Below are 24,703 nucleotides of genomic sequence, written 5' to 3'. Positions count from 1 at the left end.
CAATCCAGTTTTCTGGGACATTTGATTTGTGTGGGACATTTGTAAACACATCAATCATATATTGCAGAGAAATTCTTATCACAAGACGTACGGTTAAATTTGAGTTAACAAAAATCTATTCAGTATTCAATAATCAGATATGATTTTGTTGGACGGAGTGTGCTACACCTCATTTTAAGAGAATTGATAATGATAGTGATTTATTTATTTAATGTTTATTTGATAGGGACAAATACAGTATACATAGAGAATTGCACAATAATTATCCAATGCAATGTATCACAGTATTTATTGCTACTGTTAATTTCCAATACCCGTCCCTAGAAGGGTCTTTAAAAGAACAAATAACAAATCATGTTCACAGACTACAAAGTCAAACTATGCGGTAAATTAGGTTGACCTTATAGGAACAGCAGTACGATTTACCAGCATACTCATATATACAGTATATACACATACAGACTATGGCTGCAACTAACAATTATTTTCATTATTGATTATTTTCTCGATTAATCAATTAGTTGTTTGGTCTATAATGTCAGAAAATGGTATATATACAATAATATTATATATATATATTATTATAATATTCTATTCTACTTACTATAAGAGTACTTTTAATTTAGATACTTTATTTTGTTTTGTTTTGCTAATAATTAGGGCTGCCAAAGTTAATGTGATAACAACTCATTAACGCAAATTCATTTTAACGCCACTAATTTCTTGAACGCATTAACGCACTTCATGTTTCTGAAGTTGTAGCGGGCTTTTAAAGCTAGAGTGAAGATACTGGTATCATATGAAACTAGAGAACCTAAGGAATCCATTGGTACCAACCATGTCATACTGGCTTGTCACGAAGAAGGCTAAAAAACGCCTCCAAACTTATGCTAAATTATACAGACATGCCCACTTTATGATAATCACATGCAGTTTGGGGCAAGTCATAGTCAAGTCAGCACACTGACACACTGACAGCTGTTGTTGCCTGTTGTATTTTTAATGCCAAACGCAGTACCTGTGAGGGTTTCTGGACAACATTTTTAATTGTTTTGTGTGATTGTTTTGCAATACTAAATATATACATACATTTGCATAAAGCAAGCATATTTGTCCACTCCCATGTTGATAAAAGTATTAAATACTTGGCAAATCTCCCTTTAAGGTACATTTTGAACAGATAAAAAATTTGCAAATAATTTGCAATTAATCACGATAAACTATGGACAATCATTCAATAAATGTATATTAATATATATATATGTAAATATTTTAATCGATTGACAGCCCTACTAATAATACTTATGCATTTTTACTGTAACAGAGTATTTTATATTGTGGTATTGCTATTTTAACTTGAGTAAAAGGACCACCAGTAACGTTGATATACATAGCTAGCCAGGCACTTCTGCATTAGCCAACTTAGTTAGCTAACCTGCTGCTATCTATGTCCACATGGCTCTATGTCCCCTGGGTTCTATGTCCCCTGGGTTCTATGTCCCCTGGGTTCTATGTCCCCTGGGTTCTATGTCCCCTGGGTTCTATGTCCCCAGGGTTCTATATCCTCTGGGTTCTATGTCCCTAGGATTCTACGTCCCCTGGGTTCTATGTCCCTAGGGTTCTATGTCCCCAGGGTTCTATGTCCCTAGGATTCTATGTCCCCAGGGTTCTATGTCCCTAGGGTTCTATGTCCCCAGGGTTCTATGTCCCCAGGGTTCTATGTCCCCAGGGTTCTATGTCCCTAGGGTTCTATGTCCCTAGGGTTCTATGTCCCCAGGGTTCTATGTTCTCAGGGTTCTATGTCCCCAGGGTTCTATGTCCCCTGGGTTCTATGTCCCCAAGGTTCTATGTCCCCAGGGTTCTATGTTCTCAGGGTTCTATGTCCCCAGGGTTCTATGTCCTCAGGGTTCTATGTTCTCAGGGTTCTATGTCCCTAGGGTTCTATGTCCCCAGGGTTCTATGTTCTCAGGGTTCTATGTTCTCAGGGTCCTATGTTTCCCAGCTCAATATCCGCTTAATATGACACATTATGGAAACGTTTCAAAGGGTTTTATGTTCTCCGCAATGTTTTTTTCCTCAGTCAAATGTTCAGTGTATGCTTCCCTGGGTCAGGTATGTTGAAATCACCCACCTACAGTTTATAGACTACTGATGTTATACTCCTTGAAACCTATGCCCTAACATTTCCTTTTTTTTTTTACATTTTAGACATTGATATCTCCACAGCGGCAGAATGGATTTTTACTATTCTAACTGCATTTGAAACGCCCATGTTCATCATTATTTTGCAATTTTAACTGCAAAGATAGCCCTTACCAGTCTCTTACAATGAGGACACTGGGGACATAGAGATGACCCCCTACTGGGACAAGGGACACAATGGGAGGCTAAGGTTGCAGTCTATTTTTCTATCTTTCACGTCACACCAAAAACCTAAGAATACATCCAACTAAAGAACTTTCAGTTCATGATTCACGGTGTTGCTGTGTTTAAATATCAGCTCCATCAGACAGAATTATGAAATGACAAAGTGCATTCAACCGTAGGCTACGCGTAAAAGAGAGAGAGAGATTAACTTTCTAAAAGTCACCACTGTGGGAGCAGTTTATAACCTGCAGTCTATCATGACTAATGTATCTCTGCTCTGTGGTCATTAACAAATGTCACCTGCCTGTTCACTGGAAAGAAAAAGATTGCACAATAAATCTAATCTGTATTTATCCAGGGAAGTTGACTGAGACTGATTCAAGTTCACACAGTTCAGTCAGTGTCTCCATCTGATGGCCATCAGGTCACTAAATGAGAGGAGATCGGGCTTAAAGCTAGGGTTGGTAATGTTGAGAAACTAGCAAGAGTATGCTAGATTAAAAAAAATATTCAAACCAAAAGTGTTGCCAACTGTTTTCCAATGATAGTAGCGAGCAGCACTAGCTCCAAACGTCCCTAAATCTAGCAAGAACGTTGCCAAGTCGGCAACACTGACAGCCCGTCCCTTCATGACTCCCTCCAAAGCCACTCCCCCATAATCATCATTATGAACATAAACAACGAACATGGCTATTGTTAGTATTCACGTCAAGCTAGCAGGTAGGTAGGTAGACAGGCAGGTAACCCGATCATGGACGGGCTTAATACAGTCCTGCAACAGCCACAGATATCAGATTTTTTTATTTGTTTTGTTAATTTATTGATTGCTGTTGGGATGTAAAGAGAATTTCAACAAATATAACAAAACATCTTTTTGAAGAAGATCACCAACCCTAGTTTTAAGGTAGTGTTCAAAATTTCAGTGGATCTATTAGCAGAAATGGAATATAATATTCATACCTATGTTTTCATTAGTGTGTAATCATCTGAAACTAAGACTCATTGTGCTTTCGTTAGTTTAAAATGAGCCGCCCTTCATATCTACATAGGGAGTGGGTCCTCTTCAAGGAGTCTTTGGCGTTCTTATGCTACCTGAAGGCCAACGTAGTTCTCACACACTTGTGAAACTGCGTTTTTTGAGAAAAACTCTTATTTTCCAACTGATTCATATTTGATAAAAGATTACTTAAAAGTACTTTTTAAACAAACACTTTACATATATTAATGACTCTGATCATGAATATTTTCTTAAAGGAACAGTGTGTAGCATTTCGGGGGATATATTAGCAGAAATGGAATACAATATTCAGAACTATGTTTTCATTAGTGTATAATCACCTGAAACTAAGAATCGTTGTGTTTTCGTTAGCTTAGAATGAGCCCTTCATATCTACATAGGGAGCAGGTCCTCTTCACGGAGTCCTCAATGTTGCTCCGCCATGTTTCTACAGTAGCCTAGAACAGACAAATCAAACACTGGCTCTAGAGAGAGCCTTTCATGTTCCTTATGCTACCTGAAGGCCACCGTAGTTCTCCGACACGCTTGTGAAACTGCGGTAACGGGAGCCGCAGAGTGTAAAACCGTTGTACCGCCAGCAGCCGTCTGACTTCCTAAAGTAGTGTTATTATGGTAAGGATGGCCTCTGAGCGAGGTGAACGGCGTTACCACAGTTTTGCACTCGGCGGCTCACGTTACCGCAGTTTTGGAAAAGGAGGAGTGAGCGGAGGGGTACTCAGTTGGTTGTAATCTGCATCCACTCCACTCAATGCCACCAAATCCTACACACTGTACCTTTAAATGCCTTGCTTATCGTGGCACCTTTTCATGGGAATCGACGTGCTGACCTCTCTGGTCACATGCCTACTTCTATGAGAAAATCGAACTTACAAAAACACTAATGCGATGTCAAAACTGCTTTAAAATGCCACTGACAATGTGTATTTGTAAGTGATTCCCTCCACTAATGTAGGACCTGTGCCTTTGAAGATAGCTCATGATATCCTTTATACCGTATGAAAAAAATCCTGCTGCGTCAGAGGTATAATTATCAGTAATTGCACGTTTAAAAAAGGCAAATACATGTCAGATTGTTATGTAGGGCAGTCGATTATCTTAAGATCTGTGTTTCTACGGTCTTTTTTTTCCTTGTGGCTGATCCTTTGTTGGATAGCAGTGCTGCATTAGTGTAATGACAGCCTCTGGCTCTGGTCACACAAAGTAAAAAAACGCTGACTTGCATCTTTTTAAGTTTCTCACTCTGAGGACTATAAGGGAGGGTTTCTGCACAAGCGATTACACTGCAGATATTTGGATGAATGATGTACGTGGACAGGAGCGTAAAGCCGGGGTGAGCTGACGGAACCCCGAGGCGAGGGAAGGGAGATCAAAAAATGTCTTTGGCGCTTCTTGAGACTTAGTTACACAATTGGCTCATTAACAAGTGTAATAACTTTTTAAATGTTTAAGCTGCTCATGCGGAGAAAATAATAGTCGTGCTGCTGAGAGAAACACAGACTTACACAAACATATCTTGCATTATGTTGTTTTTCTCCATATGCACACTTGTCCGAATGTATGTCAAGGACGAAGCTGCCGGCCGTACTTATGGAAAAAAAAATCAATACCCCCTAAAAGCCTTTCATTAGACACATATCCATTTGTCTGTGTGGAGCTGCCAGGGAGGAGTTGTGTCTGGAAATGCTCCAGTGGCTTTTAAAAGCCAACACTGGGCCTTTCCTGACAAAAATGTGGTTCATTACCTATGTGTGAGCTTCCAAGCCATTAGACTTGCTTGTGCCAATTTCTGAAAAGCTTGATTCCCCTTTGTACTCTCTTTGAAGAGTTTCGAAGATTCTGATTTTCACTTTTCCTCTGCAGGAGCAACAGTGTTAGGGCTCTCGTTATGACTGAATGCACAATGAGCAACACAGCAAAAAATAGAAAAAAAATACAAAGATGCACCATTGCAGGAGCTTTGATTCTGTTTAGAATCGGTGTACTGTGTATTCACATTATTTGCATTTTATATATTATGGATTTATAACTTGACAAGCTGGAATCACATTCAAAAGCCACGGATCACACTGACACTGTATCCCAGCGTGCGATAGCTGTCGTACAGCTCAGTGTGAAGTTGGGTTCACTGAAGCTGGCTGTGTGCTCTCAGCATATTATTCACCGCAAAGCTACACAGCCCGTAGTAAACATGTACACTGATAATCAGCAGCAGCATTTAAGTTCATAATGTTTCAAAAAGGGCTGTCAGAGTTAACGCGATAATAACACCAAAAACGCAAATTAGTTTTAACGCCACTAATTTCTTTAACGCAATAATTTTTAAGTTGTAGCGGACAGTGACGATACTGCTATCATGTGAAACTAGAAAACCTAAAGGAATCCATTGGTAACAACCAACTTACGCTAAACAGGAAAAATTGGCATGGCCATTTTCAAAGGGATCCCTTGACCTCTGACCTCAAGATATGTGAATGTAAATGGGTTCTATGGGTAACCACGAATCTCCCCTTTACAGACATGCCCACTTTATGATAATCACATGCAGTTTGGGGCAAGTCATAGTCAAGTCAGTACACTGACACACTGACAGCTGTTGTTGCCTGTTGGGCTGCAGTTTGCCATGTTATGATTTGAGCATATTTTTTATGCTACATGCAGTACCTGTGAGGGTTTCTGGACAATATTTGTCATTGTTTTTAGCTGTTAATAAAAAGCAAGGATATTTGTCCACTCCCATGTTGATAAGAGTATTAAATACTTGACAAATCTCCCTTTAAGGTACATTTTGAATGGAAAAAAAGTGTGATTAATTTTCAATTACTCGCGATTAACTATGGACAATCATGAGATTAATCATGATTAAATATTTTAATCGATTGACAGACGTAGTTATTTTCTATCCAGTAGTTTTGAAAAAAAAAACATACCTACAGAAATATTTAATTATTTCTTTTAAAAATGTGACTTCATGGTTCGTATCAGTTACAGATTACTGTAATTTAAGAAGGACGAAACACTTTGAATAGAAGAAAAAGTCATATTGACCTCCTGCTGGTTGCCCAAAAGAGGTCGATGAGGATCACGGATGACTCAACAGTCTTTTAATGACCGACTGGCTCCACCGTCACCGACCTGCAGCCGGATTTGTGGATTACAATCGACTCATCTCACATGGTGGACTGCTGACTTAATAACTAATGAAAGCTTTTCATCGCTGTTGATATTTAATTATCTTTTATAGTCCGCATGAACCAAACTCTCTGCACCAGATGTCTGATTGTTCCATTTGTCTGCCAACAAATGTGCACGGAAAGGTATTTTCTATTATAACTCCTGAGAAGTTTGTCCATCCACTTCTTTACACTGAGAATTACAATGTTAATGGAATTGCTGAGTGACACATTTCTCACCTAAAACTTCTCCAAGAGCTGCTGTATTATTCAGAATATCTATATTATTCGGAATATGGAGTCATTATGTGAGTCCCAGACAGTGTTCGCAACCCATCCTGACATTTCAGGTGGAGTAAAAAAAGAATCACCACCTCCGTATTTTTGCTGTGACTTGGACACATAATCTAATGTATTAATATCAATAAAAATGTAAAATGAAGTTCACGAGGGGTTAACAAGCAGCTTCAATGCTGTGTAAATCAAGCCAGTAGTAATTTTATGCAAACAGCAAAGTGTTCCCCTCCAGGCTTCTTAACAACTGAGCCGAGTTTTAGTGAGCTGGATTCCTCTCGCTGGCTTGGAACAGAATGTGAAGCAGAGATGCAGTCAGTGAGGGGAGAAGGGGAACCCTGGCAGCGTCTGCAGCCACAGAGTGAGCCGTGCGTCAATCAATAGCTCCTGCAGTGGCTGTGTTTTCAGAGGGAGCCAGCTCCAAACTTGCAATAACCTCTTTGGCTCGCTGCCATCTGCCACTTAGCAGACGACTCCTGGAGCATCAAAAGAGCGGAGCGGTGCAGTTGAGGTAAGGTCGCTTTCACAGGGAAAAGCTCCAACTCAGAGGATCAAATTCTGGTCTCCAGCTGCTCTATTCCTGTAATTACTTATGTATTTTCTACTGGACGGCCGGCCATAGTTAGTCCTTACTTCACATGAAAGAGAAATGAGGTGCACTTATAAATCAACATGCTTTAGATTCCAAACAGCATACCTGCTGAGGAGGCACAAAATGCTTACAGATTTATGGCGATATGATATATGGCCTTTCATATGCACACAAACTAAACAGCCCCTGATGATTTAAAGGGATAGTTTGGGTTTTGTTTTTTTTTCTTTTGAAGAGGGGTTGTATGAGGTACTTATCTATCGTCAGTGTATAGAGTACTTCAGGGATGACGTATTTTTGTAGGCCAACCCGGAAGTTAGCATCTCCCTGGTTCCCTCGACAAAAAGACAATGGGATTTTTCCATTGGGTTTTGGATTATATCAGAAAATAAGCTCTTTGGCAAAACAATGTTTATGATACTTACACGTTTTGTTCAGCAAGATAATCTCCACAAATGAACACCACTTTTATGATTTTTGAAGCGTGAATGCAATCGTTAGAAGTAAAAAGGTTAACGTTAGGCTATAAACAAACTACACCACAGTCGCATGAGCGCGAGTATACACAAAGAGGCTGTAAAGGAGGACGAGTCGGTGTGATGACGTTTAGTAGTCTCATTTAGCCACTTGTTAGCAACAGCCTTTTTTAAGACATATGAAGGCTTAAAAATTCACGAGTGGGATATTTACTGACTTATTATGTATCGTAGAACAAAATGTTAAAATCTCTTCAGCTTGTGTTAACCACAGACCTTATTTCAGGGATCTAACTAAAAACCCATTCAAAAAACTCATTGACTTCCAGACGAGGGAACCAGAAGTGCTAAAATGCTAACTCATTTCCAGGTTTGAGGACTCATTCTTGAACCACAATTCTACAATTTCATTTAGCAGACGCTTTTGTCCGAAATCGACGTACATCTGAGAGTTCGTACAACACAATCAAGGATCTATAGATAGGAAGGAACAACGTGAGTAAGTGCCAACAACAGCTTCAAGTCTGATCGGACACAGGTGCAGACAGGTATGGTGCACAGAGGCAATGCACAGGGTGTATAGAAGCGGATGTTTTTGTCATCGTCATCTTTAACATTATCAACAACGCCATCAATGTCATCATCATCATGAATATCCTAAACATCATCAGCAACATCCTCAGTATTCTCAATATCATCGTTATCAACATCATCAATAGCATCAATGTCATTAGGTGTGGAGGTGTTCATGAAAGAGCTGGGTCTTTAGCTTTTTCTTAAAGGTGGAAAGAGACTCTGCGGATCGAATAGAGTTCGGTTACTCATTCCACCCCCGGGGGACTAAGGAGGAGAAGAGTCTAGCTAGCGACTTTGGGCCTTGTTGTGATGGGAGAACCAGGCGCCTTTCATTGGCCGAGCATAGTAGGTGGGAGGGAGTGTAGACCTGGATGAGGGAGTTCAGGTAGGCGGGAGCTATTTTTGTTGCTGTTGAACCACTCTATGAAACATGTAAAAGCAAAAATCTGTAATCTGGGACAAAATCTTATCAAATGGGGGTCTGTGGTCTAATTTGTGTCAGCTCAGCGGTCCTTGACGTGAAAAAGTTTGGGAACCACTGCCTGAGGGCTTCACATCCTGTTAGTGGACTTAAGTGGCCACTTGGGCAACAACTCAGAGGAGTGGGACTGCTTGATCTGAACCGGAGCACCTAGACCTCAGTGATAGAAATGGAGTGTGCATAACAGCCACCATGTTTTAGCATAAAGGGATTTACAGGTGTACCTGAAACCTACAGTAAGGCCAAAAACAACCAGAGTGGGCCGTGTTTAAAGCCTCCATTGCTGAGAGGTCATCTGTGCCAGTTGTGATGGAAACTCAAAAGCTCTCTGCTGGAGGGGCCTTCTGGGCTCACTTAGCCCAATAAACTCTTGGATCTGCTGAGTGGTATTGGCAAGCAAAATGACTGCAGCCTCTGTGGTCATGGAAGCAAAACTCATATGTGGGACGAGCCTGCTGAGTCCACTGACAGTTACTTCTGGTTAATCTCCGGCAAACCGTCAGACGCCTCAGGAAGCAGGGTCTTGCCCAGATTTGTCTGTGGAGAGTGAAGTGTGTCCTGTTTGGTGACACGTGGCTGCACCTTTGCAGGGACAAGAACCAGTGGTTTGGATGCCTCCTGGACACGTCAGACTGTGAGAAGGCCCTGGAGGCAGACCCAGAACATTCAGGAGGGATCACATATCCCCTTTTATAGCCCCAGGATCCCCCAGAAGAGCTGGAGGACATGACTGGGAAGAGGGTCGCACACATACGTATAAGGTCAGCTTTGAAGAGAGCAAATAGATGGAAAACACAGACCGGTCGGGGTGCCCATGCTGTCCTAATGTTATGGCTGATCGGTGTACTCCTGTATTCAAAATTTTACTTCAGTAAAAGTACAAAAGTATTAGCATCAAAATATACTTAAAGTACCAAAAGTAAAAGTAATCACTATGCAGAAAGGCTCATTTCAGAATAATTAATATGATATTACTTGATTATAATTATTGATGCATCAATCTGTTGATCACTGTAATGTTGCAGCTGGTAAAGGTGGGGCTTATTTTAATAACTTTTAGGCCTGTCAATTGATTAAAATAGTTTTTTTAACCTTTTTTTCTGTTTAAAATGTACCTTAAAGGGAGATTTGCATTTTGTATTTGTATTTAATATTTTTATCAACATGGGAGAGGGCAAATATTCTTGCTTTATGCAAATATATGTATATGCTTATTACTGGAAATCAATTAACAACACAAAACAATGACAAATATTGTCCAGAAACCCTCACAGGTACTGCATTTAGTAAAAAAAAATATGATCAAATCATAACATGGCAAACTGCAGCCCAACAGGCAACAACAGCTGTCAGTGTCAGTGTGCTGACTTGACTATGACTTGCTCCAAACTGCATGTGATTATCATAAAGTGGGCATGTCTGTAAAGGGGAGACTCGTGGGTACCCATAGAACCTATTTTCATTCACATATCTTGAGGTCAGAGGTCAAGGGACCATGCCAGTTTTTCCTCAAAATAATTTAGCGTATCACTGGTTCTTATGTATGAAAAAAAATGAAACTGCACAAACACACCCTGTATGTCAATTGGGGTATTTTATGGATGCTGACAAATATCTACAGTCATGGAAATTTTTGGTTGAAAAATAATTGCATTCAGCTTTTTGTCTGCAACATCTCTGATTTCAGGACAGTAACAATATTACATCGTAAGTGCATCATCACTTTGGAAGTTTTAAGAGCCACTCTCACTCTGAAGTGAGCACAGCATGAAATGTGCGGTTCCTTTAATGATGGCATTGAAGTCCAGCTCCTGGAGGCATAAAATAATCATTTAGTGGGTGGATAGCAGATAGGAGGATAATACTAAATTATCATCCTCCTACTACTACACTGTACGCTAGGTGCACTTTCACAGATGGTTTCGTGTCCAGTTTCACTAAGTCAGTGGGAAACTTTGACAGGAAAACTCTAGTGAAAAGTGCCTCTTATGTCATTCATCCTCCAGAGCAGACAGATGGCCTCCACCGAGGCTGCATGGAGCTCAAAGACAATTTTATGGGCAGATAATCATGTAGATTACAGGACTGTGCATGAATTCACATTAAAATGTCTGCTTAAAAAATATGTTTTAATATGTTCGACCTAAATCAAGTTTCTTCTTGTAGTTGTTGCAGCTGGAAAAATCACACAGAAAATTGCACAGTGTAGTAAATCATTTATTTCATCATTAAGAACATAAATAATGCAAGAACGAGTTGATTAAAAAATGATTTTGGTAAGGACTTCATCTGTCACTTTTCATTCTTTTACATTTGTTACAGAACTCTAAAACCCCCCCCCAAAGCCCCAAAACACTCAACTCAGTTAGAAGATACAGAAATCACAAGAAGGTAAAAATTCAACTTAAGGGGGACAAACACAAATACAGAATAAACTGGATGAATTGCACAGTTATCATAAATTAACAAGTTGGAAAAGAATCTTTTGAAACAAATAAACGGCTGTGAAGGCTGATGTAAACTAATTTCTACAAAGATGGAGTTTGCAAAGAAATATACAAAAAACAGTCCACATGTATAACTGCATTGCTAGCACGTGTTAAAAAGCTTTCAACCATGTGGACACAACAATTATTCTGATCCATTTCATGGGCTGGTAGGTATTTGGATACAGAGGGATGATTTCACGCAGAAAATGACGTCCCAACAGATTTGTGAGAAGCTGCTTTGAGGCTTCTTCTTGCACTGGTGTAGTAACACACAGATCCATGACGAAGAACAAATAAACCAATTTAAAGGAACAGTGTGTAGCATTTAGGGGGAACTATTGGCAGAAATGGAATATAATATAAGTATTTTCTTTAGTGTAAAATCACCTGAAAATAAGACCTAGAATGAGCCGTTTAAATCTACATATAGAGCGGGTCCTCTCTTCACAGAGCTGGCCGCCATGTTTCTACAGTAGCCCAGAATGGACAAACCAAACACTGGCTCCAGACGTGGAAATTCACGTTTGCCGCCAAATCCCACACACTGCACCTTTACGTGATATTCTGTGACTAAATAAAAAGCACTTTTTTTGCTACTAAGTCCCGCCCCTTCCGGTGGACCACCATGGGACCTTATTTTGGAAAAAATATATGAACGGTAGTCAACGGCGAGAGACAAATATTGTTTTGATTTGAATTGTGCCATGAATCACATACAGTATATGATGTTTGTCAATTTAAAAGATAATTTTTCAAGTCAAGAAAGTTGTTGTAATGTTGTAAAACTGTTGAAGTATCAGACTGTGGAAATACATAATTAGAAAGACTACACATCCAAAAGTCGCGTAAGTGACGTCTCTCTCTCTGAAGCTACGATGCCTGTGTGTTTCGTACTGGGATGAACTCGCACGAGAACGGGTCTCGCTCGTTCTTTCTCTTCCCGGCTGATAAAAAGACCAGGAGTCACTGGATAAAACACATCAGGTAAGACAACGTTTCATTTGTGCGTGGTCATAGCTAAGTTAGCGCTAGTGGTGACGTATATTGTGTGAGAAAAGAGATGTAGTTCACTGAGCGGTTTCACACAAAACTAAATGATACTACGACAAACCGTGACTTTCTTGACTTTCAAAATTATCTTTTGAATTGACAAACATCATAATATGTGATTCATGGCGCAATTCAAACGGGATCCAAAAAATATTTGTCTCTCGCTGTTGACTACTGCACATATTTTTTTCCTAAATAAGGTCCCATGTGGTACACCGGAAGGGTACAGTCTTTGCCTCTCTATAGTCATTGCATGAAAGGCTGAGTAGAAAGGTCTTACAAGACCGGTTTGTTTAGAACGAATAGATCAGGAACTATTAATGGACACAAAAAAAGAAGAACTGAAAAATGCCCCTTATAGATACTCAAACTCCATCAGCAGAAAACCCAAGGAATAATAAATGACATTGCTGGCCGCTGGCGGCAAATCGGCTGCCAACACCAAGAAAAACAATCACTGTAATGATATTATCAAACTCAGTGTCCCAAAGTACTTCAGGAGTTTCTCAAACTCCGCAGAAGCAAAGTGGTGTCACAGGTTTTCATTTTAGTGCAACGTAGCTGATGAGATGCAGAGGGATGCTGCTCTATCAAACATAATTCATCTTCAGCGCTGTAAAAACCCAGAGAGTCCTCATAAGACCAACATCCCTCATTTATACCTCTCAAAACAGAAAACCTATACCTCCATCTGAGAGGATGTATTGCAGTTCATTTTAAATGACCATAAATTGCCTTTAAGAATTACAACTATAGGAGAAACTTAGATAATAGTCACAAAAAAACAATATAACTTATAACGTGTTTTGTATCATACGTCATCATAACCACATAGTGGGCTACCATGACAACATTTTGTTGGTTAAAGGGGACCTATTAAGCTCTTTTTCAGCTGCATACTTGTATTTTGGGTTTCTACTAGAATGTTTACATACCGGCTGTGCTGCATTTCCTCTTTTCACCCTCTGTATGAAACGCCCTGTTTGAGCTCCGCCCCCAAAAAGCCCAGTCTGCTCTGATTGGTCAGCTGGCCAACTCTGTTGTGATTGGTCAACCGAACCAAACTCTTCAGACTCCGCTCCAACTCCACTCTAACTAGCTTTGTTTGAGTGCGTGCCAAACTAGCCGCTAGGCAGGTATTATGCAAATGTATTTCTTGATGACATCACCACGTTACAGAAGAAAAGGCGGGACTTCAAGCAAGGCGTTTCAGGCAGTTCAGGAGTAGTGTTTTTCGTGGGGGAGAGTAACTCCCTTTGACGTGGACTTTAGGCTTTGTAACTTTGCAGACCTTTAACATGCACAGAAAACATAACACACTAAAGGAAAGGGGGAAATGCACAAAAGCACAATAGCACAATAGGGCCTCTTTAATGATATCAGTTTTTCAAAGATGTCATGATGATCAACACTGACAGATTATTACCTGGTTCATAAACTATTTCCATTGGACTTTATTAAAGTCTGTGTCAGATTTCTTTTTCAGCTGAAAAAAGGAAAAGGCACTTGCAAACAGTATGCTGTCAATTTAGGAAAAGAGTCAATTCAGCTTTGATCTGAGCCACCTCAAATCTAACAGTGTCCTGCTTCTGATGCAAACCAGCTAACCTGCAAGTGATCCATATGCAGCGTGCGTCCGTCGGTGACCCTGTATATTCAAATGTAAATCCTCTTGTTTGTCTGACTTTTCAATGAAATTCGGGGCATTTAAATTCCGTTTTCCGTGGGTATAGTCGGCGTTCAGGTTGTTCCTGTCAAGGTGAGTCACAGCAACAACTGCGACGGCAGCAAAACAAAGTGTGAAGCTCGTCTTGCATCAGACTAAATCTATTCAGAAACACACCGAACATCGGCATTGCTTCTTTTTTTTTTCCTTCCTTCCTCGGTTTGGCATCTGCTTCCCCGGCGCCCGTGGCACCTTGCGGGTATGTCAGTGATCTTAGCCCCGGGCGGGATGCCGTTTCAAGGCAGACAGCTCATCAAGGTGAGTGACAAGTGTTGGGGCGGGAACTTACATTCCCTTTTCTGCCTTGCGGTGAAAAGTTGCACACTGTGGCTTTAACGCCAAGTCTTTCAACTTGCTGTTTTTATTTCCAAGGGTAATGATGTAAGAACGGCCAGGTTATAATCAGGAAGGAGCTTTGAAGTAGTCCCAGCTGTTCATTGACATCACAGACAGACATAACTCAGCAAAATAACTGCTGGAATGGAGGCTTTTTGTAATGCAGCATTGCAATAAAACACCATAGAGCTGTATGCTGGAGGTGGGGACGTGATTTATGACACAAATTACATGAATAAACACATTACAGAAGCAGCGTGTTTATGTCGTACGGGAGACTTAGACATACTTTCACTGTAACTGCTGCTTGATGCCATGTTCTGATTTTACTGAACTACTATAGTAATACAGTGTGCTCCGTAAGCACTGGAACAGCAACACACTGCTTGCGCTTTTGGCTCCATACTGTTGGTTTGGATGATAGCCAGCTTTACTTTAGGGGTATTCTCAGTGATATTGGAGGAACAGATTGTGTAGAAGTTAAAGAAGTTTATAAGTCTGCAGTGCACGGCAAGCCTCTGGAAATGATATGACTTGGACATCCATATTGTAATGCATATACAGAAGGATTCAGCCGCATACGGGAGCAAGTAAAACAGGGTATTGTGTTCCATGCAACAGCAGAACTTTAAAGGGGACATATCATGCTCATTTTCAGGTTCATACTTGTATTTTGGGTTTCTACTAGAACATGTTTTCATGCTTTAATGTTAAAAAAACACATTATTTTTCTCATACTGTCTGTTCGAATATACCTGTACCCTCTGTCGGAAACACTCCGTTGTAGCGCTCACAAAAAAACTGACTGAAAACTGGATTGTCTTATTTCACAGTTTGTGGGTTGGTAGCAGTGGGCTACCTCTAAGTCTGAAAAGTGAAACCAATGCTTCAGTGCCTTACACTTGCATTCTTTCTAATATCCAGCAGGGGGCGACTCCTCTGGTTGCAAAGAGAAGTCTGATTGTATAGAAGTCTATGAGAAAATGACCCTACTTCTCTCTTGATTTATTACCTCAGTAAATATTGTAAACATGAGTTTATGGTCTCAATCTCTAGTTTCAAGTCTTTTTCAGTACAACATGATGTTCATTTAGTAAATTATGGTCCCATTGATAGTCAAATAGACCATAAATCAGGGTATGATTTACCCTGTGATTGACAGGTCGCTATCACAGCGTTGTCCGATCTGGGAGTTATCCATGTTTTGTCTGTGTTCAGAACTTTAACCATTTCACGGTGTGTTTTCAGTTCATGAAAGTTACTTGTAATTTTATTGGTCGCCTAAAATGTCTTAGTCAGCGTTTGGTTGTACTCAGCTCCACCCTCTCGTGTCACTTCTGGTTGCAAAAAAACAAGATGTCAACGGCCAAAAACCAAGATGGCGACGGGCAAAATGCCGAACTCGAGGCTTCAAAACGGCGGTCAACAAACCAATGGGTGACGTCACGGTAACTACGTCCACTTCTTATATACAGTCTATGGTTGGTAGCACTCCGAATACCCAAATGTATGTACATATGCAATGAAAAAGGGAGTTTTTCATAATATGTCCCCTTTAAGGTCATCCAACTATGAAGATTTCTGCATTTTGTCCTACTATATAAAACTATAAACTATATCTCCTATTGAACATTGTGGGAAATAAAGAAAACAATGGGAAAGTGTATGTAATTCAGTAAAAAATGTGCCATAAAATGGATTAATGGCAATGATTCAACATTTTCATGGCATACAGGTGTTTCTTACAGGCAGCCTTACACTGGTTTTGTGCCTAACATAACTACAGCTAAATCTTTATTGAGCTGCACTGAGATAAACATGTTGAATGTAAAAAAAGAACATTGTGTCTGGTGTTCTTGATGGGCTGCAGACCTCTAGTTGACATTACACTGAATTAGAAATGCTTGCCTAGACACTGAAATTGCTACTGAATTAATAAAATCTCAGTTAGAGCCGGAGAAAAAAAATCTGAAAACTAGAGACCATCTAACAATGGGATCACACCAGCCGCGATGCAAAAATCGGGCCAGTTGCGTAAAGTAATGTGAATTAATCATTTTCAAGATGTTGGCGTGTCCAAAATGAATGTTTTGTTTATCTCTGTGGAATATACTGTATCTGACATTGAGGTCCCACTTCTAGGGGGGGATGCAATGGAAGTGGGAGGGAGAATGCAACATCAAGTGGCTGAATGTTATTAATTGCACCTTTAATATATTGCAATAGCAGCAATAGAATTAGATACATTTAGTTTATTATCCAGCCATTCATCTAAACAAACCTTGAATTGAAGAGTATGAACAAGAAGGTCCACAGTTCTACCTGCTCCTCTGATCTGAAAATATCTAAAAGCCTTTAATTTGTACTTTAGCAGTGCAGAACCTATAAAGCCACTCACCTTAATCAATAGAAACAGATTGTATGTTTACATTCTGTACACAAATACACACAGCGAGATATTAAGTGCAGCTTTGTGTAAAAAGCAGTAAATGGACGGTTAAATGCTTTTGAGATTGACACAGAAAAAATAAGATTATGTAATATTTTACCAGCATATTTAAAATGTTCTGAAGAGAAATAAGTGCAAGGTTTGAAAACTCCCATAATAAACCCTCATATTAACCCCGCCGCACCTCCATGTTCACCCACACCGGTGTTTTCGCTCATGTAGCCTGATTAGACCTTCTCTCAGGACCGACTGTGTGGGCAGCTACAGTACTCGCTGCTTGATTAAGATCTCCCTCAAACCTCTGTTAGCTTTGTTGTACCTGGACAACCTTTATAATTAGCCCACAGGCCTTTTTATTCACAGCAGACATGTTGACTTGTCAGAAAACAGTGTTACTAATAACAGTAACGACGGCTCTGTTGTGTTCAAGTGCCCCAGTAAGACATGACAAGGTGACAGTGAGCCCTTTTCCCAGCAGCCATGTCGACATGTCAAAGCAGCGTACACACAGGTGTAATTGATCAAATTAATTATGGTCCCATTCTGTTTAGTGTATTACATCCATTCCAGTGAGCTGCTTCCCAGAGGAACATAAAGTGAGCGATGGACATAAATGGAAGTTAGAAAAATCCAGCACACAGGTTTTGAGAGCAATCTCAAATGTTTTCATGTCAAGGACGTCCAAAATCGATGTCCAACAGACCACAGACCATGATGTAGAAGAGGTTGTGTCCTGTGCTTTTGCCCTGCGTGTTAGTAAATAGCCTATAACTACATTAAATTCTGTTTATGCTACTAGCGCTACTAGCTACTGGCCGATAGCCGGTTGTTTGGGAACAGAGACGTTAATACATCCACCACGGTACAGGCTTACAGCATACAGCCCATGGGTGTATTAGAAGATAATAAAAGTGATGAATTACAGTCAATATATCCATTATTACAGCCACATACAGCTAGCAGGAAGCCGGCAGAACCGGATATGTCATATGAGCGTGCAGGGCGGTACAGTCCCGTGGGTCTGATGCATGTTTATAATGGCGAGTAAAATAACTCTGGATTTGGATTAGTGACCTTTACAACTTTATGGACATAAAGATTTAAATGAGGGCTATTTAAGTGTTCGTACTGGGAAATTGATTTACCTCGAACAAAATGATCCTCTGATTTAAAGACGTCTCTTTATAGACGCTAGATGACGGCAGCGTTGCCGAAGCGCCATCTAGCGGCCGTCGTCAAAAAAGCCCCAGAGTTTCGCTTCTTTACTCTTTGCCGGCATGCACGATAGCAGGGCCCTGGCTCACTTAAATGGAACAGGGCCATAATTAATGTTATTAATTACACTTATGTCTACCTTGCAATGACATGTCAAAACAGCTGCTGTGAAAAGGGTCTATACCAGGACCCTGAAAGTGAAGCAGCTAAATGGATTTCAGCCATCATTCATTTTATTATTAACACCTGTGCTTTTCCTACTGCGACGAGTCAAAATGTCTTCTGTGAAAAAGGCCTAATTAACCAGAATAAGTGAAAACACTGGCGAGGATGCAGGTGTTTATTAAGCTGTTAACTAAAGAGTTGATCCCAGTGAGCACCCAACAATCACGTTTACACTCTGCTCAACATAAACACATGATGTACCAATTATACATTATACATGTAGTCATTAAAGATTAAACTCTGCATTGTTGTCTAAGTAGCTCACCGTCCAGCAGTCCCTGAGGTAATATACACAGTATGTATATAGGTAAAAAAGAAAAAAAAAATTCTCTTTCAAAAAACTTCTTTATGTCATTTCACTTTTATTCAGCCACAAAAAAAAATTCTTGGAAAGAATAAAATATTTAAATAGACTGCTGAAAAATACATTGCAAGTGCATTCTCAAAGTATTTTTTGCAAACCAAACCTAGAGAGTCCAAAGGAAGGACCCTTTGTGAAGCATCTGTTGACACATTGTGAACAGATCGGTATACTACAGAGTGAGAGGAGTGTGCATCAGTCTGAAAGTCTCACACACAGTACTGAGAGACTACGCCTGACCCTTTGACTTGCCTTAAGGGAAGATCTGGGCTTTTTTGCCCCCCTAAGACTTACTGGAACTGTGGCTCTGCTCCATCGTGTTGAAGAAGAGGCAGACTCCTGCAGTAAGCAGCAGGTGCATGGACTCGTACAGTAATTTGGGTGAAAAGACGCTCCATATGAAGAGATGGTACCGCAGAGCAGTTACCAGCACAATGTAGGCTGCAGCTGGCACGGACCTCAGCAGGGCCAAACAGTAGCAGCCATGGCCGACTGCAACCGGGCTCCTGCAGAGAGGAGAAGGATTCATGAGAGGGGAGGAAAGCACTGCGGGGAGAGAGAGAGAGAGCAGAGCAGGCGACTCTGTGCTGTGAAACAACTTCCTGTCGAGCAGCACAGAGAAGTTTCTACGTGAACCAAGGTCATCCTAAGCTGCTTTATGTTTTCTAACTGGTGATCAGGAAAGCTGCTTGTTTGATGATTCATAGCAAAAGCCACATTTTCACATTTTTTACCTTACGCATGTACCCAGGAGAAGAGCTTGATCCAATTATCTTCTCACAATAATTCGGATTGCTGGCAAATTCTGATAAAGAAGTTAATGACTTTAAAACCTGCATGATGGGAGAGGGAGGGGGGGTGCAGTGAGGAGATTAGGAGATGATGATGATGTAAAACCAAACACACACACGGATACACAAAGACTTGTGTACACTAGACTTCATCTCGCTCTGACGCAGTGCATTCAAACATTCATTGAAACAGGCAGAGTCCCAGCTGAGGGGGAGGAACTTCAAGCCTTTTCCCAAGACAACAGAAGTAGGAGACATGGGAAGTAGTCCAGTTTGGAGGTGGAAATTCAATCAAAGGGCCAGTTAAAACACACACGCAGCACAAACACACAACACGTCAAACATTGACCAATAATCAATGAGCTCTTTTGAATGCAACAATTCAATACAAACAGAAGAAAGAGCCTCAGTCAGGGAGAAAGAAATGAGTCGATAACATTCGATTAAACAATATTACTTAACTTGCAAAACTACATCTGCATGCTAAGAGCCTCTCTGAAAGGAAACTTCCACTTTATAAACTCAGTCTTGTTTTTGTTCTTGTGTTGGACATCATCATTTTTTAAAATTCTGATCACATTTTAGCCACCGATTAAATTCTGGAGCATCATCATTAGATTGAGCGACGCACAACTGGTCACATGATCATCAGATAGATTTAAAGAGACACGCAGTGATCTGAATGATTGTGTTTATTCATTCTTATATATTACTAAAAAAAAAGCTAAGAGAGCTTGTGAAATGTAGCGAACTAGCCGCTTGCCATCCTCTCAGCTGGAGATGTGTGCGAGCGGCGCAGGCCGGCTTACGTTACAATTAGGGGGCAGAAAGCACGGCATGTCTAACGGAGCCAAGCAGCAAAGCAGAGACGGCAAGGAGTTGTTTAGCAGTAAACTGCACCAACCTGCAGAAAAGATGGATTGAAAATGTTTAATATTCTGGAGGGGATCACATGTCTTTGCTAAAAACAGAAGGAGATTATGGATCCAGGCCTGATGGGTCAAAGCATTCTAGTCACACAGCGCCAGCAAAACAGCGGGTGGTCAAGGCGAGCTGTGATGCTCCACAGATCAATAAAAATGAACTGATCAACAACAGGGTGATCGACCCACACTCTACGGAAATACTTATATATATTTAGTGACTATGCCTTAAAATTTAAAAGCAGGCCCCCAAGTCAAATCACACTGTCTGATCTAACGTTACCCATTTCATAACAGGTGATAATAATAAACAAATCTCATACTAATACGTCATATAATAATGGTATCTGGTGGTCGGACTCTGCAGAGGTCTAGCAGAGTCAACAAGAATGTACAAACAATGTGAAATCTACGTTGATTACAGCGGTTGACTACAATCTTGTGACCGGCTGCCAAAGCGGTTTTGCCCCCTGAATGTGCACGCACCTGGTAATGTTTGTATACAAGGAACTCGTCTATTGGCAGTGCGAATGCAAACAGAAAAAAAGCCCTTGAAGGTTTGTAGTTCTCGGGGGAGCTCCCCAGTGGGCAGTTTCTCTCAGGGAGTCCCCCTGTTTGGATTTGACAACACCTAATGACATCTTCTCACAGTTTTATTAATAAATGAGGTGATAAAGATGCTTATCGAGCTCAACTTTAGCTTGATGTCATGTATTCAAATGACCAAACTTAAGAAAGAATGCCTGGTCATAAATGTGCAAAAGAACAGTGTAAATGAGCCAAATGAAGGATAAATGAAGCACTTACTGAGGAAGAAGATGCTACCGCTGGAAATCCTCCACCAAAACACTGCATTGAGAGTTTGATGGAAGGATACGTTGTCTTTCAGTACACAGTACTGTATTTTACTTATTTATGTTAGAATATCTGACTCTTTAGAGAGTTTTAATGATAGCAATTAAGTAAAGTGGTGTTGATGGGTTTCCTCTGATTGACCGGTTTTGAAGATTTACAGCGATTACGTGCACTGAAACAAAGAAAAACATTCTCTCTGCCTTAAGTAGGGTTTGACTGTGTCAAGGGAGACCCGTTGAAAAGCTATTGATCAGAGTCCATTTCCAGTACTTGCCTTGTGGTCGAGCTGCTGATGGTGCACAGTGAGTTCCTAATGAGCGGCTGTATATGAGACTATTTTAGAGTTTCATTTGTCACAATGGCTCAATAGAGTGTCTGAGTGCATATTACAGTTGGGGCTTCTGTAGAAAGCACCACGCTATGAATAACAACAGGGAAAGATGGATTTAATGTGATGTTAACTTGAGTGGCATCATACATAGAACAAGGCTAACGTCACTGCAGTGGCCTCTAGAGGCTGCAGCGTTCATTGCAGCACACAATGTGAAAGTGATGGGCAGACCATACAACATACTGGTGATGCAGAGGGTAAAACCACAGTGAATGTGGCAAGGCCGCCAGGCGCCACCATCACTTCCCATAATGGTCCGCTTATGGGCAGATCGATCGTGCCGTCAATCTCAATGTGATTTACTGTCTGCTGGTATTGTTGTTGCAGTTTTTGTATTTCACTATTGAAATAGATGCATGCATGAGCTGCATCTGAATGTTGTTTTTTCAGACCAGTGGGATACCTCCAGGGTCTGAGAAGTGAAGCCAATGCTGAAGTGCCTTAAACTTGCATTCTTCCTAATAGCCAGCAGGGGGCGACTCCTCTGGTTGCAAAAAGAAGTCTGATTGTATAGAAGTCTATGGGAAAATGAGCCTACATCTCACTTGATTTATTACCTCAGTAAACATTGTAAACATGAGTTTATGGTCTCAATCACTAGTTTCAAGTCTATTTCAATACAGCATGATGTTCATTTAGTAAATTATGGTCCCATTTAGAGTTAAATAGACCATAAAGCAGGGTATGCTTTAGGGCGTGGCTACCTTATGATTGACAGGTCGCTACCACGGCGTTGTCCAGTCTGGGTGTTGTCCGCGTTTTCGTCTTACAACTTTAACCCTTTCACAGTGTGACACTGTTTTCTGTTCATGAAAGAACAAAATGTCTTATAAAGAGGCGAAGTCCCACCCCTTGTGGTGGACCACCATGGGACCTTATTCCGGAAAAAAATATGAACGGTAGTCAACGGCGAGAGGCTTTGAATTGTGCCATGAATCACACATATGATTTTGCAAGTCAAGAAAGTCGCAGTTTGTTTTAAAACTTTTGAAGTATAAAACTGTGAAAATACGTAATTAGAAAGACTACACACCCAAAAGTCGCAAGTGACGTCTCTCTCTCTGAAGCTACGATGCCTGTGTGTTTCGTACTGGGATGAACTCACACCAGCAACAGGTCTGACTCGTTCTATCTCTTCCCGGCTAAAAAGATCACGAGTCGCTGGATAAAACACATCAGGTATGATAACGTTTCACTAGTGCAAGGAACATAGCTAAGTTAGCTAGCTAGCTAGTCTACTGGAAGGGGAGGGACTTAGAGGCCTCTCTATTCAGCGTTCAGTTGTACTCAGCTCCACCCTTGTGTCACTTCTGGTTGCAAAAAAAACAAGATGGCGACGGACAAAATGCTGAACTCGAGGCTTCAAAACGGCAGTCCACAAACCAATGGGTGACGTCACGGTGACTACATCCATTTCTTATATTCCATTTCAGACGTAACATTTTTGGCAGCAATTTGAACTTATACTTTTAATACACAACACATCTCAGGTGTTATGTTGTTATTGGATACTGTAAAGTGATTTTGCTATTGTATGTGAAATCCTGTCGTGCTTCTCGCAGGTGCTTTCTTGCTTCTAGTAGAAAATGAATGGCACAGCTCAGCTGGGCTTGCCGTAGATTAGCTTCAATCTCAGTTTGGCTGTATGTTTCATTTGTTACGCCTCTACTATTAGTGTGGCGCTAGAGGGAAGATGATGGAGGTCATAATAATCACCCTGGAAGCGTGACTGCTGAGGTTTTGACAATGTCCTGTCATGGATCAAACTTTTGGTCACAGGGACAATTTTACCTCATTGTGGTGCTAAATGAAAGGTTGAGAGGTCACAGAGTCATTCTCTGAGGACATGTAACGTCCACATCCAATATAATGTCGAGCCAGCCAGGATCTGTTCTGGTCCAAAGTGTTCGACGAACAAATCAAATCAAAATCAACTTTGCCATTTCAAGGCTCAGAAGCTAGCAGCACAAAAAGTTTGAGATGAGCAGAACTTTTTAATCAGAAACTGGCTGAACTACTGAAATGTTAAACACATCATATTCAAATGTGGGCTCAAAGATTATTAAGAATACAAATCATGCTGCAGTCTAGTTTCCGTGGGACCTTTGTGCTAACAAAATTCAAACTTTTTTTTTTACATAAAGTAGTAACTTTTTAATCACAAGACTGCAGCCTTCAATAGATCCATGCATCTCTGTTACTGGCACTTAAACAACAGAGGCAGGTTAACTCCTTTCATACAGATACCATCCTTTGTCGACATTAAAAAAGAGCGTTTGACTTTTGGCTCCATCAGCAGGGCAGCTGTTGGCCAGCAGCAGACCTCATCACTCAGCACTGTACAGGGGCCTCATGCTGAGGGGACGCTGGAGGTATTGGCTGCATTCGCACACATACAGCAACCCAGCTACTGGCCTCTCTCCAGTTAAGGTCTGATGCAGGTTAAGCACTTTACATTCATCTATGATACCCTGCAAGCAAGTGTTCTTGTTGCCATGAGTACAACCAATTAACAAACTATTTCTATGCACCTGTACAGTCCCACCCACGGAGAGATTTCACAACGAACAAGTATAAAAAAGATACTACCAACACTCAGAAGTAGCTGTAGTAGTTATTATGCTGTGTGGCAACACTGGCACAGACGGTAGAAACCAAAGTAGAAGAGAGTAGCATGTTTAAATAGAATTATACCGGAGCAGTGGTTCCCAACATTTTGGCTGCCCTATCAGATCATCTCAAGTACCCCTGCATTGGCACCACCTGTTCCAAATGTGTTCCTCTGAATGGATTATAAACTTGAAGTTATTTAAAATCATTAATTATATAAAAGTGTTTAATAATGTTTTCACAAAACTGTCAATTGTCAGTGTTTGGATTGTCTCGATTGAGTTGAAATTCATACTACTACCTATTGG

At 40.7% G+C, this 24,703-nt stretch overlaps 1 protein-coding gene across 1 annotated transcript in view; it reads right to left on the bottom strand.

Annotated features, from left to right (window-relative positions):
- Positions 1–18,813: 18,813 nt before the first annotated feature.
- The window catches only part of pigg (phosphatidylinositol glycan anchor biosynthesis class G (EMM blood group)), an 89,326-nt gene continuing 83,436 nt past the window's right edge, over positions 18,814–24,703 (bottom strand). The window contains exon 13 of the mRNA XM_074647925.1: positions 18,814–19,331. Coding sequence (XP_074504026.1) covers positions 19,109–19,331 — 223 coding nt within the window. The 3' untranslated portion in view covers positions 18,814–19,108. The remainder of the gene's footprint in view (positions 19,332–24,703) is intronic.

Source organism: Sebastes fasciatus, chromosome 10 (genome assembly GCF_043250625.1).
Source record: "Sebastes fasciatus isolate fSebFas1 chromosome 10, fSebFas1.pri, whole genome shotgun sequence".
NCBI classification, from domain to species: Eukaryota; Metazoa; Chordata; class Actinopteri; order Perciformes; family Sebastidae; genus Sebastes; species Sebastes fasciatus.
The sequence above is the reverse complement of the archived record's forward strand: the minus strand, read 5'-3'. Positions and strand labels throughout refer to the sequence as shown.